General features: G+C 36.6%; 1 protein-coding gene across 12 annotated transcripts in view; it reads right to left on the reverse strand.

Moving 5' to 3' along the window:
- The window catches only part of TRDN (triadin), a 232438-nt gene that overhangs the window by 20702 nt on the left and 193828 nt on the right, over positions 1-17908 (reverse strand). For 10 of the 12 annotated variants that reach the window (XM_086744402.1, XM_086744409.1, XM_086744408.1 and 7 more), the window contains 10 exons: positions 17204-17230; positions 16078-16125; positions 11190-11234; positions 9108-9125; positions 7359-7406; positions 6458-6478; positions 2841-2867; positions 1738-1773; positions 1483-1527; positions 492-539 (listed from right to left, as the gene is read on the reverse strand). In XM_086744402.1, coding sequence (XP_086600528.1) covers positions 492-539; positions 1483-1527; positions 1738-1773; positions 2841-2867; positions 6458-6478; positions 7359-7406; positions 9108-9125; positions 11190-11234; positions 16078-16125; positions 17204-17230 — 363 coding nt within the window. The remainder of the gene's footprint in view (positions 1-491; positions 540-1482; positions 1528-1737; positions 1774-2840; positions 2868-6457; positions 6479-7358; positions 7407-9107; positions 9126-11189; positions 11235-16077; positions 16126-17203; positions 17231-17908) is intronic. The other 2 variants (XM_086744410.1, XM_086744403.1) reach the window with 1 other exon arrangement.

Consider the following 17908-nt stretch of genomic DNA (forward strand, 5'->3'; position numbering starts at 1 on the left):
AGATGTCCTACCTTTTTTTCACCCTTTTTGAGAGAGACAGAGTTAGGGAAGAGGTCACACTGTGATGGGACACAAGATTTATTAATGTGAGAGAAAATAAATTGAAGATGCTTCCCCTTATGTGGTTTTGTTATGGAACAGATTTTCTATGAGGAACATATGTTTATTTTAAATAATGCCCTGCCAAACTAATTACAGGCCACTTGATTTATAAAGTAATTAGCTGAATATATGTCTAAAAGTTTAGGAAGGTGGTAAAGCAGTGCCATTTGAGAAATCAGTCTGCACAGGAACAATATTTATGGATTTGATTTACCTGGCTTGCCTCACATCTTGTCCCCTTGATGAGACTTGAATGAGAGATGTGAAAAGATTGCAAGTGTGATCTCATTTACAAAAAAAAACAACCCAAACAACCCACAACCAAACCCAAAAAGGAAAATTTTGTAAAGGAAAAAGAAGTTCCTTTACAATAAAGGAAAATTATGTACCTGTTGTCAGGTTGTGATGTCGTGGAGCTTCTTTTACTGGCAGGACTCCTAAAGAACAAAAGATAGAGTATAAATTAAACTCCATTTTCAGGTTAAAATATTTAAATAAACTTCAATAAGAAACATGCTAGTTTTTTTTTTTTGTAATTGACTTACAGTTAAAAATCTCTATAAACTGGACTTTCTTTAAGCATGACTTTCCTAGTAAATTATTTAAACATAGAATTTTTATGCCCAGTAAAACCATGGAAGCAAACAACTTCTAGATACAAGTTTAGCAAACTTGCATCAGTACAACTAACTGTTATCCTTTGAGGTTTTAGGACTTCAATATAAAATGTCTATATGCAAGTCACTGTCTTTAAACAACATAGAGAAGATATTTATGTCATAGACCACTCAATAAATTAGTGTGATTTATTACTACTGATTATCTTCAGAAGTATAGCAGAAACCATTTCTCTGTCTGCATATCACTGTAGAGAACCAATCAAGGCAACGCTGTGTCCAAAGGTTAGTCAGAATATAGGTGACCATGAAGTGTATCTTATGTGTGAAAAGTGCTTTTTGTTATCAGTGTAGTTATGCCACAATATGAAGCTGGTGGTCTAAAGCATCACACAAGCTATGGAGAAGAACTTTGCACTACCTCACTAGGGAGCAGAACCGCAGACTAAGTGGGGACTACTAACCCACTCATCTGTGGATCCAGTGCTGGAGGACCCTGCAGAGATGCTAACGCTGTACCTGCCAGGGAAGGTCACAGGCAGGGCACTGCTGCAGCCAGACTGGATGTGCTGATGTAATCCTTGATGCTCATGTGCAAAGGAGCCATCAGCCATTCAGTCACTGGGGATTCATGGCAATTCCATAATTTTGGCTTACTTGCCCATATTTAGAAAGACTAACAAAGCTCCTCTTTCCAATCCCATGAAAAAACCTAATGTTTGCATTTCATTGCTGTTTGCAGAGATTTTAATCCCTTTATTACCTTTGCTTTTTTCATCTTTCAGATGTTTCTTCTCAATTGTTTTTTCTAGCAAGGAAAAAAATAACACAGGTCATGGTTGGTAAAAGACTGAATTCTGAATACATAATTACCTACAGTGTTCAAATAAAATTCTCTGAAAATTAACACAGATCTTTCAGAGGTTGTTTCAAATAGCAATACATGCAAATTTGTGATCTTACACTACTTATATTGTGTTCTTCTACATATATATGTCCATACAGAGTAAATTCCTACCTTGTTTTTCCTTAGCTGTCTTTGCTTTTTTCATGGCTAGAAAGATTTGCAAGGAGATAACGTTAAGTGACAGGCATCAGAAATACGAGGCTCTTACCATAAGTATATGGAACAAAACTTATCCCTCTAGTAGTTTGCCTGAAATAATAACTGTGTTAAATGTGTCTCATGGCATCTATACAATGTATCTGATAATACAACAGAGGCTCCTACCCTTAGAGGCAGTGGCAGTTCTGCACTTTCTGAACAGTCATTGGAAATTGAATATTGCTGGTTGCAGAGTAGCATGGAACCTCTTGATGAAGGCTTCAGGCACTAGAATTCTGTAATTCTCTATTGCTAGAATTCCCTAATTATTGGTTCCCAAAATGCATCAGGGAAGAAGCCCTCTGCCTGTTGCTTGCTTTTTACCCTGTTTCCCCAAGCAATCTCAATCGTCTGAAACAAATAAAGAAAAAAACAAAAAAAAATCCAGGATATGGAGCTAGATGGGCCTTTAGAACCATGAAGTGTGACCACTCTGAAGTCCTGCAGCAGTAGATTCTGATTTATTTTATTCAGTTTATTTTTCTCTAGTTGTACATTCACTTAGAACATGTGCTTATTTCTTTTCGGCATTCTTTTCCCCAGCCTGCAAACACAGACATTTGGTGTGTGACTCCACTCAGCAAGGCAGATTAAAATTAAGCAAGGTGTGTTGCCTCAGGCCTCTGAGCCCATTTCAGTATTCCCTGTTGGGTACAGCACAAAACTGGCAATCTGCCTTCGAATTGCTCGTTTTCACTTTGCATCGCCCAGCTGGTTGTAATAACGCTTTGTTCAACATCTTCTGGGGCGTGTGTCATCTGATTAACACTGGCTTGCTCAGTGCTGATTGCCTGTGTCTAGCTCACCAAAACATGCTGCAGAAGATTAACAGTGAAAATAACACAATGAGCTGATCAGAAGAGTCTTTGATAGAGAAGTGTAGCTGCAATGCTGTCACTTTCCCAATGCTAGTTTGCGTCAGCATTGTTCGTTGTTGATGAACGGTATGTATTAATCAACACTGGTATGTTCATTAATTCTTTCCATAGGACGTAACACAGAAATGTAATATTTACCTGCTGTTGGGATTTCACCTGTTGACTCTCCAGGAAAATAATCAGAAATTAAGAGGAAGTAGGGAAGGAAAAGAATATAAGGTTCAGTACCATGTTTTTTCAAGGCAAGTAACCACTTAAATAGATCGCTTTCATCCGCAACTTTTCTGCAGGATATTAATTTGCAAAGAAATGTGCAAAAGGCATGTACGCAGAATTTCACACTGAAAGCTAAGAGGCTCACTATTCGGATAACTATAATCCAGCATGCAATGGTTTCTGCAAATGCAAACACTGTACCAATCAATGCTTTCTGGCAAGCAAATATTTAAATAGAGTTCTTTTTAAATGTGCATTCAAGGTTACAGCTGACTGTGCTCTTTTCCAAAAAACATATTCAAATTAATTTGTACGTCTCTTTTCTTATCATCCATACATCCCAACCAAAGGCTGACACTGACCTTGAACAGCTGGCATTCACCCTTGTAGAACTTTTTCCTGCATTATCAGTTTGTCTTGCCTTTTAAGAGTAAAAGCTCTGGAGACCTTGAAAAATTTTGACTACATCTTTGCACAGCACAAAAGAAACATGTATTCCCATGCTATTTTAACACCCATAATAATTAATGAAAATTGATCAATGTGATGGGATAGAAATTCCCTGGTAAAAACCATCATTACTCTTTTTAAATTCAAGGAATGAATTAAATTGTGATTTGGAATCCAATTATTTTTTACACATCACTGCTTCATTAGTCCTAGTTTTATTTTAAGACTCAATTTTAAGGAAAGAGAATAACCTCACTATCCAAGTGAAACCTTTATTCCTTGAGCAGGATAAAAAAGGAATATGCTCACAAAACACTTGAGGGTCTCCTTTGATTGAATTATCTCTGTATTTTCTTCATGTGGAAAGACTGAGCAATTAAGCATGGTTTTCACTAACACATCCCAGGAAACTTTTATTCAGGTCTTTGTTCATAAGGAGACCCATAAATGTCAGTGCTCAATACTTAGGCACTACAGGCATTCAGCAAAGGGCAGTTTTGTTGCTATTAAATGCTAGCATGCTCAAGTCCTTTAATATTTACATTTCTGCTTATGATCATGCTAATGGTTGCTAAAAGATGATACATTACTGCATCATGACCCACAGATTAACACCTCTTCTCATTTTCAGAAGAAAAAAAAATTGTCTGTGGCATTAAATTTAGGAAAGGGGTTCATGTCCTCACTCCTTAACTGAGGAGTTCTTCTTGATTGCAAAATAGAGTTTAGTGTTACTTCTTCCATGAGTAAGAAATGCCACCAGTTCTGTCCTCTGTTCAAGGTAACATCTCACAATTTGAAAGTCTTTAGTCAGTATGCAGGGAGCAAATTCTGATTTTCATTACACATTCAGATTTGATATAGGATCAATTGCTGTCAAAGACCTTGCTGTGTGCTAAAACAGAAATAGTGAAAAATAAGATACTTTACCAATTAGTTTTATAATTGCATTGTAATTCACTTAGCAAGTTACTATAAACATGCACTTATTGTTAATTTTGGGACTTTTCAAACTCAATCTTGTATTTCTGTTTATAACTTGTCATTCATTTAATGATACAGTCTCTCTACTGATTTAAACCCCATTTACTTTTACAGTAAGACTGCACGGGGTGTAATATGTACATAAATTTGGCCCAGATAAAGTATATTCATATTTACATCCCTAATAGACTTGAACTCTAAAATCAGTGAGTATTTTGTATCCATGGCTATGTCTCATGCTGAATTATATGACAGCTATGTTCATGTTATGGCAAGCATTCTGTACACCTGGCTGAGAAATACATGAAGCAAAGCTATATAGAGCTCTAAGAATAAAGACGGTAGCAATCCAACTAAGTGTTCTTCTTTGAGTACAAAAAGGTAATTTAAAATAGATAGCTCCGATGCTTAAAATCTTGAACTAGATATATTCAAGTATGGCTAGCTGAAAATAGGCAGTGTAAACAGAATTACTTTTGTATATGATCATAGGTCTGCTTGTTACCGCTTTTTCTTTTTTTTCCTTTTTTTCTCTTTTCTTTTTCTAAAGGCACTGTTAACCTTTATAATTATTTCAAACAGCAGGTTATAATATCAAGAATGTGGTACAAATACCCCTCTGCAAAGGTCAAGGGAAAATATCTTGGCTCTTCCTTATATTTACAATACGCCAGGGTAATACGGCTCTTGATAAAAAAGCATTGTAGACAGCGATCCTTATTGCAGAAAGCACGAGGAATTAGTCACTTAAGTCTCTAATGGTTGTCTAATAGAAGAGAGTGCTGTCAGAGGGTGTCTCAGATAAATCAGTGGAGGAGACATAAAATGTCAGTGAGCAGATTCAGTGAACATAAGACTGAATAAATCTGAATAATGGAATCAAATAGAGGAAAATTTACTTAAAATACTGGAAAAAATGGAAATAAACACTCCAATAGATTCACAGGAAGCAATCACTTTGCAATAATAATTGAAAACTGAACACTGCAATTCAGGATTGCAGGAGATCCTTCAGTGTCGGCACACTTCAGATGCTTCATGTTCTCCCTTTCCCTTTGGAGCTGGGGTTCAGAATATCAATGAGTCTTCTCACAGATGTTTAAGAGCTAACTTCAAGCACCTAACATAAAAGAGTAATTTAGGAAGCTTAATGGAATCAGTTTGCCCTGCCTTGTTAGCTTCTGACCTGGAGCAGGAAGAGGTCTCTGTCTCATGGTTTTGGGTGCTCTTTATAGATTACTTTGCATCAGAATAACACGTGGTTTGGTCTTGATGTGCCAGGCACAGTAGAAAAAAAGAAAACAAAGTTCCTGTGCTAAAGAGGCTACAACTGATTCACCTATGAAGGTCCATTCTTCAACATTTCCACAATTCAAAGCATACATTGACAACACTGTCCTTCTGATTGTTGTTTGATCATGATTTGCAGTATGTACCACGCAATGACTTGCCACAATAAGCACAAATCTCATTCTTTGTCTATTCCAAAGTCTTTCTAACTTTAACAAGAGAATTATCCAATGACTTCAGTGAAAGTCTGTTTTGCAAGAAATTCCCCTTGAATTCTCCTTAAAACTAATCTGAAATGGAAATATCTCTTTCTCTTCTTTAATTTAATTTAGTTTTTTATAAAAGTAGGAAAAAAGGTATTGAAACAAGGCCAAGAATGTTCTTAGTGAATTAATGAAATAAGTCATTTTGAAATGGTAAAAGTAGTAATGAAAAAATTGTCTAATTCAGCTATGCTACATGCCATTTTGTTATTTTTCATAAACAATATATTTGCATGAAGAGAAATCTTGTGTCTACACTCATCTAAAATCACCAGAGCATCAATTACACTACTAGCATAATATACATTATTTTTATTAAAAGTAAAAATTGCAAACAGAGTTTGAGTGTTGCAGCTTCAGAATATTAAATAATAAATGTGCTCAGTTTTAGTGCGTTCAGCTGTTACTAAGCAGAGTGAGTATGAGAGTATCTGTAGTATAAGCAGGAAAACAGCATTATCTAATATGACATAATTGCAAAAATGCAAATTGAGACAACATGAATCTGAGAGGAAGGTTTATATCCCATACGAAACAAGACATGACACGTACTTGCAGTGTTTTTCAGTTTGACTGGGAAGTAAAAAGAGGAAAGAGAAATGGTCAGAATAGACAGGTACAGCATAATATTGTGGTGGTGGAGAATGACTTTATTTGTTCTATATATTTACTGCATATCAAACCATATTTTTTTAGTAATCTCACAGTATTAACAACAATCTCATGATGGGTAATAATAGTAGGGATGTTCACATCTACACATGATAATTGCTGTGCTAGATTAAGGATGAATAATACTAACAATAAGAATTTTAATTCTTCACTTATTTCCTTTCACTGAGGAGCATGGAGAAGACACTTTTTAAACCCATGGTAATTGCTTCATAGTGGAACTGAACAGTACTGCTTCCTATGCCTGTAGTAATTTTGCTCTATCCTGTACAAGTGAGGCTGCATAGGAGCTATGATATGCAGAGACATTTATCGTAGATGATGGATAGTGCCAGGTCATGATCTGAATAGTTATCATATAATACCTGCTATGGAGGAAAATTAAACTTTTGCTGGTCCTGAGAAGTTGACTCATACAGGAAGGCTGTGAAGTCCAAGTAAATGGCAGATACCCACAAATAATTAGCAAAATGAAGACATTCAAAGCAAATACTTCCAGAAAATTATTAAAATTCTTTGCTGGCATAACTTCTTTGACATCAGCGGAATTTCAGAAATAGAAACTTGACCTTTGATAAGTATATCTTCAGAAAATGACAGTTGGCATTGCAAATACATAGTGTGCTACCTTAGCTATGGTATGATATGTCAAGGCCATTCTATACAGCACAATAGATCGAAGGACCATGATTTTGACATTTGTCATATGCAATTATACTTTGCAATTTCTTTAAATAACAGTTTCAAAAGTAATGAATGCATAAAATGCAGGACTGCCTACCTGGTTTTGTAGGTAGAACATCTTTTTCATGCCTGGCTGCTTCACGCTCTAGATAAAAGAAAGAGCATAACAAGATTGCCATAATATTTCTAAGTTACGTTTTATATATTTTTTTTTTAACCAAGAAGGATTGCATGTATATTTTTCAGGAACAAACATTCATTTTCTTTTGCTTCATGCTGTTATTTTGGAGAAAACTCCTATGACTAGTTACTAACAGATTATCCACTGAGGGATCTGCCACAAAATAGCGAACTGTAGTAGTACTACACATAGCTCCACACATATAGCTACTATTAAGGTTACTAACAGTTATGCATCTATCTTAAAGAAGAAGTCAGTTAGTAGGGCTCCCTTCAATTTTTGAAATGAAATTTGTATCTACTTTCCATTTTTGTTATTTGAAAGGAGAGTACAGAGCAAACTCAGCAAACATTCACTCGACTTTTATATTGTTGAGTCAGATATACTTGAGCTGAATTCCCAAAGTCTCAAAAACATCCTACTCCATAAGAATAAATTATATCTCACTGTGGAAAATTAGAGAACCGGCAGTGTTTGGTAGGCAATGCATCTTTTTTTTTTTCCTGCTCTCTTTTTTATGTCATAATTATTACTGGAAAAAAAATAAGAATTTATGTTAGGTTGCTGGAAATAGAAAAGATGAAGAAGCTTTTTTTTAAAAAAAAAAAACCAAGGTCTAGCACTACATAATTTATCCAAAAGTCACACCTGCTTAAAAAGAATTGAAAAAAAACCCACACCACATATGTCATAGCATAGTAGCAACTATGCCAAATGCATTCAAATACATTTTAGAGCTAAGGAATCAATGGACAGCTACGCTGCCCTTGTTTCCAGGTGGTGATTCCCACAGCTAAAAATCTGTATATTAGTGTATTTTTGAGCAACAAGGACACAAAAGTGGGCTGTAAAGCAGAAAATGTTGAAAACATGAATAGCCTGTGAAAAAAGGGCAATATACCTCAGCCCTTCTGCTACTTCGATGAATAATTGAACTCCTAGCAACTGTGGTTTCAGTTGAAGATACATGCCAGGAAATATCTAGATGAAGACAAGATAGGGAATTTCAAATGGGAAACATTTTTATGAGGTATGAATTAAAACTTACGCCAGTGAAGAGTGATATTTTTTTCAATATCTGGGCTTTTCTTGAGCATGGCAGTATTTGGGGATTTCACTGTTTTTTTTTTCTTTTTTTTTTACTTTTGCAATTTATCTTGCACGCTGAAGGCATGTAAGATAGAGAAAGTTAACAAGCAGGCTGCATGGTAAGTTAATGTATGGACTCTTCAGTTCTTTTTGACTGAGAAAAATTCTCAATGTAGTTACACTAAAATAATATAGGATTAGGAAGAAAGTGTGATGATGTCTTTCTTTTCCTCTTTTTAATTCAGTAGGAGTATTTATTCAACCCAATGAATTGTTAACAGTGATTTTTAATAAGCTTGTCACTATTAATTTATTTTGTTGAGACTTGTGATATGGGAAGCATAGGATGAGCTGGCTCCTGTACTGAAGCAATTAGTTATGTCAAATAAACTTTTAAATAGCAATGACAAGACAGTATGTTAAATGAAAGTAATGGAAGGCATGGTGATAAAGACACTACAATTTTAAGCAAAACTAGAAATTGCTAAGGCACAGCTTCCATATGTTAAAGTCAAAAAGTCACACATATCCAGCAATTTTACAGGAATTTTTCTGATCAAGGTAGGTATCACGTACTTGCTGGCTTTGCCTGGACTACAGAAAACAAAAGAAGGTAAATTGTAATATTTAGATATATAGAGAAAACAGATTCTACTTTTTCTTTCTTTTTAATATTCAAATATTTTTATGGCAGTCAGCTCACACTTGTTCTTAGCTTCCCCCGTTCATGTAAAGATGCACAGCATTCAGGCCCCTAAAATGCAGGTAGGCTCTAAAATGTTTAGACGTTTGCAACTTCCACTAGCTATCAGCTCCTACTGAAATAATGCAGTATCCTGTCCTTTAGCACAGTAACACATTTACGTACCCCAGGACCACTTCTCCCTGTGTAACAGTGTAGAAGTAGCTCCAGACCAGCCAACAGATGGTAGGAAAGTTTGGGTGGGATTCAACTGACTTGCAACATTGAGAACATGTTGGTCTACACTTTTAGTCAGGAGAGCACTAGTCACCCCGAGAGGATAATTCGTATTATTATAAAATGTTTGTTAAATGAAGATGGGATGACTTACCCACTGTTTGAAGTTGCCTGTTTCAAGCTCAACAGGTATTGATTTGAAAACTTACAAGTTATTTCTGTAGTGGCTTATGTTAAGTTAGCCAGCCTCAAGTACTGCATTTCCAGTTTGCTTCCAACAAACAGGAAAAAGATTTGGCAAGAACATGACTTTAAAGAATCTTACAAAAAGCAGTCAAGTCGTGATATTTCTGACAGTTTTATTTCCAACCACTACTAAACCACAGTTTGAGCCTTATGATTGTGGTCACAAAATAAGAGAGAAACTTAGCTGACCCTAAAAACAAAATTGTGAATTTAGGTGTGAAAATCCTGTAAATTCAAAGATGTCATTTTGTCCTTCCACAGACTTGTTTGCCTATCGGTAATTGCTAACTCATTAAATGTTGGAAATACATTGAAGTATTTTGCAGTAATTTCTCAAATTCTATTAACAGAAACATAATTCACATGGTTTTGAACAAGCTACAGCAGTTTATGTTCAGATAAAAACCATCAAAACAGTATTTTTATTGGATAAACAGAGAGTGCTGTAAAATATCACTTCATAGTAAAATGATAGATTATCATGAGAGTTCTTACAGAAGGCAACATAAACCCACAAATTATATGAGTGTTCATAATTAGAGACAGAACCGTACTACTCTGTACATCTATTCTGCTACTGCAGAGAAGAAAAGACACATATGAAATAAGAAATGAGGTAGTAAACAGCACCATTCTTCTTAAAACAAAACAGCATTTTATTTTATTGAAAATGTTCATCATCATCACTATCATCATGATATCAAATGAAAATCCATTGTTGGTATCATTGTCCAAGATTTGGCAATCTTTCATTTTATGTTTGGATCGAGGCTACCCCAAGTAAAAATCAAGAGGTTGATACTTAGAAAAATCCTTCAAAACACCTTTGTGTAAATTGTCAATGATGATGAGAATGTTCTGATTCCTTGGGTGATCCTTCAGGGTTTCTGTAATAGTCAATATTACTTGATTTTTTTTTTTTTGTCAGCACTGTTATTACAAAGCCTACAAGGTCTAAATCATAGAAAAGACCCAAAGACTTAGAGATTAGTTCCAAAAATATTTTGCCCATGAGAAAGCAAGTTTAAGACTCATCCAAGTCTCTAATCCAACCTGTGATTCATCCTCCTGCATCACTCCCTACTTGGGCACTGGTCTCTGTGCTGTAAATTCAGTCGCTTGAAAAGTCTGAGGTTGGATAAAACAAACAGCAATGCCTTGCAAGGATATTTGGGATTATTTCAGAGATCTGATTTACAGCTACATTTACACCTTGTTTCATTAGCCCAGCTCTGGCAGAGAGGCTGGAACAAGCAGGCTGAGAGCTGAAATGTCTTGACCTGGCTTTGTCATCGGAAGAACTGTTGTTAGAATGGAATCTACAATTGTTAATCTGCTAGATTTTCTCTAAGAAAGTGTTATCAGTCACATATTTCAAAGTACTGTAAAAAAAATAGTACTGCAAACATACTACATTAGATGAGTACTGAATAGTGCTTAACACCCCCTTCCCCCCCCCCCCCATAAATCAGGAGAGAATTACTTGTTCCTACCTGACTTCTCAGGGGGAGTTGTCTTTTGTTGTTTAATTTTCTCCTCTGTATTGTGAAAGCAGCATTAAAATTAAAAATTCACATTGTGTGAGCATAGGTGCATATAACTGGAATAATATTTCTGTACGTGATCTTATACATATGGTTCACAATGACAAAATAAATGCATGTCTTTAGCATCACTATCCCATTGTCACACTGTAAAACAGCAGGTATGCGTTATGAGTTCTGACTGCATGGTGAGGTAATACTCCATGGAAAAAATAAATTACTGGGCCTAATGTCCCAGCCACCAGAAAACAACCACATACCTAGTAGTGTCTTTCAGGCAGGCATTCAGAGGGAAACTGTATTCTAATAATACAACTATTATAACTTCATGAATATCACCTTTCTACATGTCTAAGTTCAACAGTTTGGTATTATACAATGCTGAGAACGTCTGCTCAGATACTGCCTAACCACAAATATGCATGGCCATATACACATGCGTCTACACTCTGAAGATGAGAAAGGTATGGAGATCACCAAGCACATGTTAACTTGCAGAGGCACATCCACACAGGACAGTGACAGTCTGAATGCGAGTTCACACCACCTGCTACTGGACAAGCTTACCTAGACCCAGCTGGATGTCTGTCACAAAACCTTAGAGCAGCCCTGAGCTTCTGCTAATCTCATGAGAAAAGCTGCCTGTGGCTTTGCTCAGTACAATTATCAGATGATATGGATCCATGTTGACATCAGCCACCAGACCTGAGTTGCCTCTCCTCCAAGCAGGCTGGTGGGTGAAGCTTCAGGCAGAGGCACAGGCAGGACTGCACTTCCTGATCAGGTGGGGTTTGTCTTAACTGGGCAGCGGCCCAGCCAGGTGGGAATTGGGATGTTTGTTTTCAGATCTCTAGTCCGCCCAATTTGGTTGACTTGAACTTCACCCTTCCTGATGCTTTCATAGCTCTACTCCCATTGTCTCTCTTCTCCCTTTCTTGAATTCAAACCTCTCTCCTAACCCTTACATTTCAACATTCACATACATCACTACTTTTCTTTTTAAATATGTTTAAGACACATTCACAACGTATTTCCTATTCCTCTCACTGATGGAAGCTGTTTACAGCTACACGCCTCTAGACTCTTCTTTTTCCCCAAGACTTCTGCAAGGCATCAGATTAAAGCTGACAATGGCTGAGTGGAGGTCAGGTTGAGCAGGAATGTTTTGTCCCCAGAAGCCATTCAATTCATCTGAGTACTCATTGGCTAGAAACCCTCCCAGGTAGTCTGTCTGTGCATGCACAAAGCTACTTATCTCCTGAATATGAGAAATATTTCCAGCCTTGCAGTTAAACTTAAATGAAATGATGGAGGGAGGTACTGGGAAGGAGATGAGTGGCTAGAACCACCTGCGAACTGTCAGATCCCTGGTTTACCCATCACTGTACCTATGCACTCTCAAACAATCGACCTCCAGAACTGCTGGTTTGGTTTTTTTTTTTTTTTTTTTTTTGTAGAGGCTATTTCTCTGGAACCCAAATGTCCAACTTTGGGTGCTAGATCCTAACCTGCACTCTGACTAACTATGTGGGTACTTGTTGTAGTGTTTAGAAGAGTAGACTGTTGAGTGCTATCAACATACACGACATTTCCTTTCAGTTTAGTATGTAACTTCCAGAAGACTTTTTTTATGAGGGCAGGAAGCTGTGCTTTCTTTGCCGTGCTGATTTCTTTTTAATTTAGCTCTCTGAGCTTCCCAGAGGTATACATTTGCCAAAGAGGCCTAAAAGATATTTATCATACATCAATAGATGGAGAAACAGCCTCATTGCTGTACAGTTCATGTTTCTCATCCATAACGCAGCAGCATCCAGCAAAGCCACAGTGCAAGAACAGGCATCAATCATACAGCCATTATGGTTTGGATTTTCTTTGTTTGTTTTTCTTTTTTTTCCTGTTTGTTTCAGTAATGAAATTAGTACTGATGGGGAAAAACACAGGGAGGGATAAACTCCATGGTTACTGATCTTTTCTATACTTTGGAGTAAAATATAGCCCTGCCACTGCTATGCTTTTCAGTTGTGATCTGGTAGGTGGTGATTTAATTTCTCTTCACTTGTACTAAATTTAGGGCTGTTTTTCCCCCCTTACTCAGCTATTGTTATTGGCAGCTTCTTATGAAAGCAGTGAATTAAAAAAATCTCGTCTCCATTTCATGGCTGTCTGTGAAACTAGAAATATTTTTATAGCACAACCAGCAGCTTGAGGATGCAACTTGTTGAGATAAGGTATTCTCTTTCTGCTCTTAGATAAGCTTTAGCATATAACATCACATTTCACTAATTTAGAGAGGGGTATTAAGTTTTCTGTGTACCAATACACAAAAAAACCCCAGCATGCTGACTTTAAACATAGGCCCTATACGATCCACTGGATTAATGACAAGTAAAGCTCAAAAGATTCGGCGCTTTTCTTTCTTTGGATATTATCCCTGCTCCTTTGAAGAATAAATAGGACATTTTTGCTTTTTATAATTCTAGTGAGAAGTTACAGCAATGTTTGCTCTTTAATTCTAGGAGTCAAATAAGTCTGCGAGTGGATAGCATGTCTGATCTGTTTAAAAGTACAGGAGGGATTTTATTTTCAAAACAAATTCACTCCTGAAAACAGAATGTCTTGGATAGGCTTGTGGACTTGCATTCATCTGGGAATAAATACAGTAATTCTTTGGTATTAATTCACCTACCTATTCTGCAATCTAACCATACAGCAACTATGGGTCTGCTGATTCCACTGGAGAACACCCCGACCCCTTTCCTGGAAAATCTCCAAGAGGTAACTATATGTTTTTTTTTTCTCTGGCTTTCTAGCCATTGGAAAGGAAGATTGAAGGAGCAGATTATAAAAACTTAAGGAGAACACTCTTTACAAGGGAACACACTTCAAGACATGAGGATGCTTCACAAAATCATTTCTGTTCACCAGAATTCAGTATGAAGAAAATCTGATGAGGATATTAGATAGTATTTTGGCAAGAAGAGACAAATTTTTTTTCCAATTTCTCATGCACTTTTTGTTTACTATATCATGAGGAGTCTGGCAAAATAAATAAAAAAAACCAAACAAACCCCAAATTTGGTGACCTCATAAAGCTACAGAAAATCCAAAATAATTTTATTTGAATATTTGAATAGAATTCAGATTTTGGTCTGATTTTGTATAAGTCTAAAGTTTAAAGTTCTGAAATCTTTTATTGGAGGGAATTTCTTTCCTATGCAGAGCTCTAGTTTTGCAGCACTACAGGCATCAATATTCATTTTTTTCCCTGATGTATCTAATTTAAATGGAAAAATATAAATCTGTAAACATTGCTCTATGTATTGCAGGCAGTTTCAGAAGAATTACATCAGGAACGAATTCTCCAGATTTACTTGCTCTCATGCAGATACACAAAACACTCTTTAATTTAAACATTTCCCTACAAGATCAAGAAATTTTCTGAAATTCTCTGGTTTCTCTGTCACGTGATACTTCTAAGAGTGACGGCAGGAGGCATGAGAATAATAGTTTGAAGCTACTCTGAATCAAGGTGAAAAAGGAGGCCACTGCTTTGTACAGGATGAGGCTTTTATAATTCAGTCTGCTAACTCAAGAGCACTCATTGGCACACAGCAGGCAGAAGCACTATTACCACCAGTGCTTGCAGATTAATACTTCCAGTCATCAACTGTAACTCAAAACAGCCACTGCTTTCCAAAGCAACAATTAATCACCCGAGAAGAGATCTTTTATGCTAAAGAAAATTTAGGAAGTTTTTTTGTTTGTTCCCCCCCCCCGCCCCCCCAAGCATTTAAATTCCGAGGACTTTAGTCTGGAATATACTGTACTATACTAGTACAGTAAGCTGAAAGCTCCTAATCCATCCAATGTACTCGTTTGTGACATGATGCTCTGATGTTTGCACAACCCTCACCAAGGAAATGAATTTTTATGCTGTTTTCTGGCTGAGATCAGGCTGATTGTGCAGCAGGACTGATTTCATTTTGCATGAAAGGTGAGTGGTCATGCCACTTGCCCAGGCAACCCACTGTTTGGCCACTGCTGTCCCCTGCAGAGCTGGATAGGGTGGCTTCCTTGCTAGGACATTCCTGCCTTCTCTGAGCCCACCCTACCCACCTGCTCGTTGAACCACTCTGCTAGCTGTTAATACACAAAAAGTTGTCAATGAGGAAAAAAAAAAAAAAAAAGCTTAGCCTGTATCTTTAAAGGCTAGAGTGAGAAATATTGGCTATTTTCCCCTGTTGACTCAAAACTAGCAACCCCCTGGTTTGAAAGGGGGACCCTTGTCCTGCTCACCGCAGACAGCTGTTGCTGATTATTACTTACAGTTTACCTGAGTACGCAGTCAGCGCAAGATTTATTTTTTTTTAAATTGTTCAACTTCTGTTCTTCTGAGATTCAGAAACTGGAGGCTGCCTCTGTGCAGGCTGTCATGTATCCCATGAGACTGGAACTCGTCCGTTTTGGGTACCAGACTCACATCATGTAACAACTGGCTTACAGAAAAGGCTGAGATGGCGTAACTCCCAATACTCCCCTTCAATATACTGAAGGGCAGTAGAGAACTCATTCCCCAAACTCTGGAAAACGGGTTTTGCTAACACTTTATAAGCCATACTGCACCAATGAGAGTCACAGGAGCTACGAAAAACTGTGAAAGCTGAATTCTTTTAGTTAAATTTCATCCTCATTTTTGTTCCTCTTCCAAACTCTGAAAAAGCCAAATGGCACAAAAAAAGAGTACCTAGCCCAAGAAAGTTTCCAAGTTTTGCAAACCACAAACAAATTCTTATGGAATGGAGCCTGGAGTAACTGAAAATTAAATTATCAAACCTACCTGGCTTATTCTGAGAGATAGCTTTTTCATGTTTAACGCGTTCATGCTCTGCAAATAAGAAGAACTCCTATATTAGAAGGCTTTTTAATTTTTAGAAGATTAAAAAAATAAAAGATTCTCATTATGATTTTAAAAGACTTCACATTACATATTCCTGCTAGACTTCAGAATATTTTTTGATAAATATATTTCTTGAGAAAAAGTACTTAATTATTTTTTCCCCTAAAAATAATTCTAAAGAATTTTTTTTACTTTATAATGTGGTTTAAGAAATCACAAAATTCTATTCTCCATTTTCTAGAAATTTTATAGAATTTCTAGACATATCAAAGAATTTCTAAAATTTTGAAATGCTTCTACTACTAATTTTGATTACTATCATCTATCTTCTATATAGATAATTTCTCCTTGATGCTTAACATAGAAATCATGAAAGTATTTTATTACAACAGCAATGCAGTTATCTTATCTTGAACAACAAATAAAAGTTCAGTATACTGCATAAATTAAAAATAGCTTTCCATATTTCTCTGTTAGCCTGGATCCCATAGATAACTTGTGAAGCAGTAACAGTAATAAATATTTCACTGTATTAAAATATAAGCTGTATGCAATTTTGTGTTTTTAAAAAAAATGTGATATCCAAAATTCAGCATTATGAGACAGAAAAAAGAAAGCTATGGCATTTCAGAGGAATGTTAAGAATTTTTTTCATTCTGATTTATAGCAGCTATGTCTAAATTGTGTAGCAGGTGAGGGCTTCAGCATAACAAGAGAAAAATCTCTCTATTACCTGGATCAAGCCCTCAACAAAGAACTGCAATGACCCTTTCTCATCCATACCTCCCTTGATCTTTTTCATTGAGAAGCTGCCACGGCGGCAGAGGGCACAGGTTGGTCTTAGCTCAACCTAAATTGGAAAACCTTTCCCACACACGCTTTGACCTGTGAAAGACATCTGGTCCTGTATTACAGAGTCATTGAAAACCATTTTCATAAGTCAAAATTTCCTATGAGATTGTGTTGATGAATCTCATCTTAAGCTGCTAAAACTTGGGCAACATAAAAAAAATACCTTCTTCCTAAAAGCTGAAGTAATAACATTCCTTAGCAACTTGATACTTACTGTGTTCGTGAGGTTTCTCTGAGGCAGCTAGAAGCAAACAAACAAAAAAAAAGAGGTGTAATTTAATATATTTGTGACTGTAATGCAAGATTTAATGCATTTATTCATGACATTTGTAGACAGGGAAAAAATGTACAGGGAAATCTATATTAAAAATTGCAACAGTTAGTATTGTCTTACACTATCCACCCCAGACACCTCACTGGGACACTTACTTAAGGAACACAGGCACCCTAAATTCATCTTTTAGCCAATGTTTGATACAAATACCTCTGGGAGGCTCTGTGGCTCCTCGGTGAGCTGAGTCACCCTCACTAAATAGCAACCATATATCCAATCTAGGGCAACTACCTTGCTAAGTGAGGTGCTCAGTTCAGTGCCCGCGAAGACATAGGACAAGTTCAGATCATGAGGTGTCCAATACTGGACAAAGCCAGACAAATAATTTTGAGTGAGGAAATGACACCTCGGGCAGTCTAATCGGACCTTATAAGAGTCCCTGACAATTGCACCTGCTCTCAGGATGTCAATGAATTTCAGATGGATTCAGTGATGCTCTGAGGAGCAAAAAAAAAAAAATGTAATTAACATAATTAGGGCACATCTAAACAAAAGGACTCAGCATTTCTCTGATGCAGCTCCTAAAATTTGTGCCATTTAATTTTCCACCTTTTTCCAGAAAAAACAGATGAGGCAAAACTGAAA

The sequence above is a fragment of the Chlamydotis macqueenii genome, chromosome 3 (genome assembly GCF_036417535.1).
Source record: "Chlamydotis macqueenii isolate bChlMac1 chromosome 3, bChlMac1.mat, whole genome shotgun sequence".
Lineage (NCBI taxonomy): Eukaryota > Metazoa > Chordata > Aves > Otidiformes > Otididae > Chlamydotis > Chlamydotis macqueenii.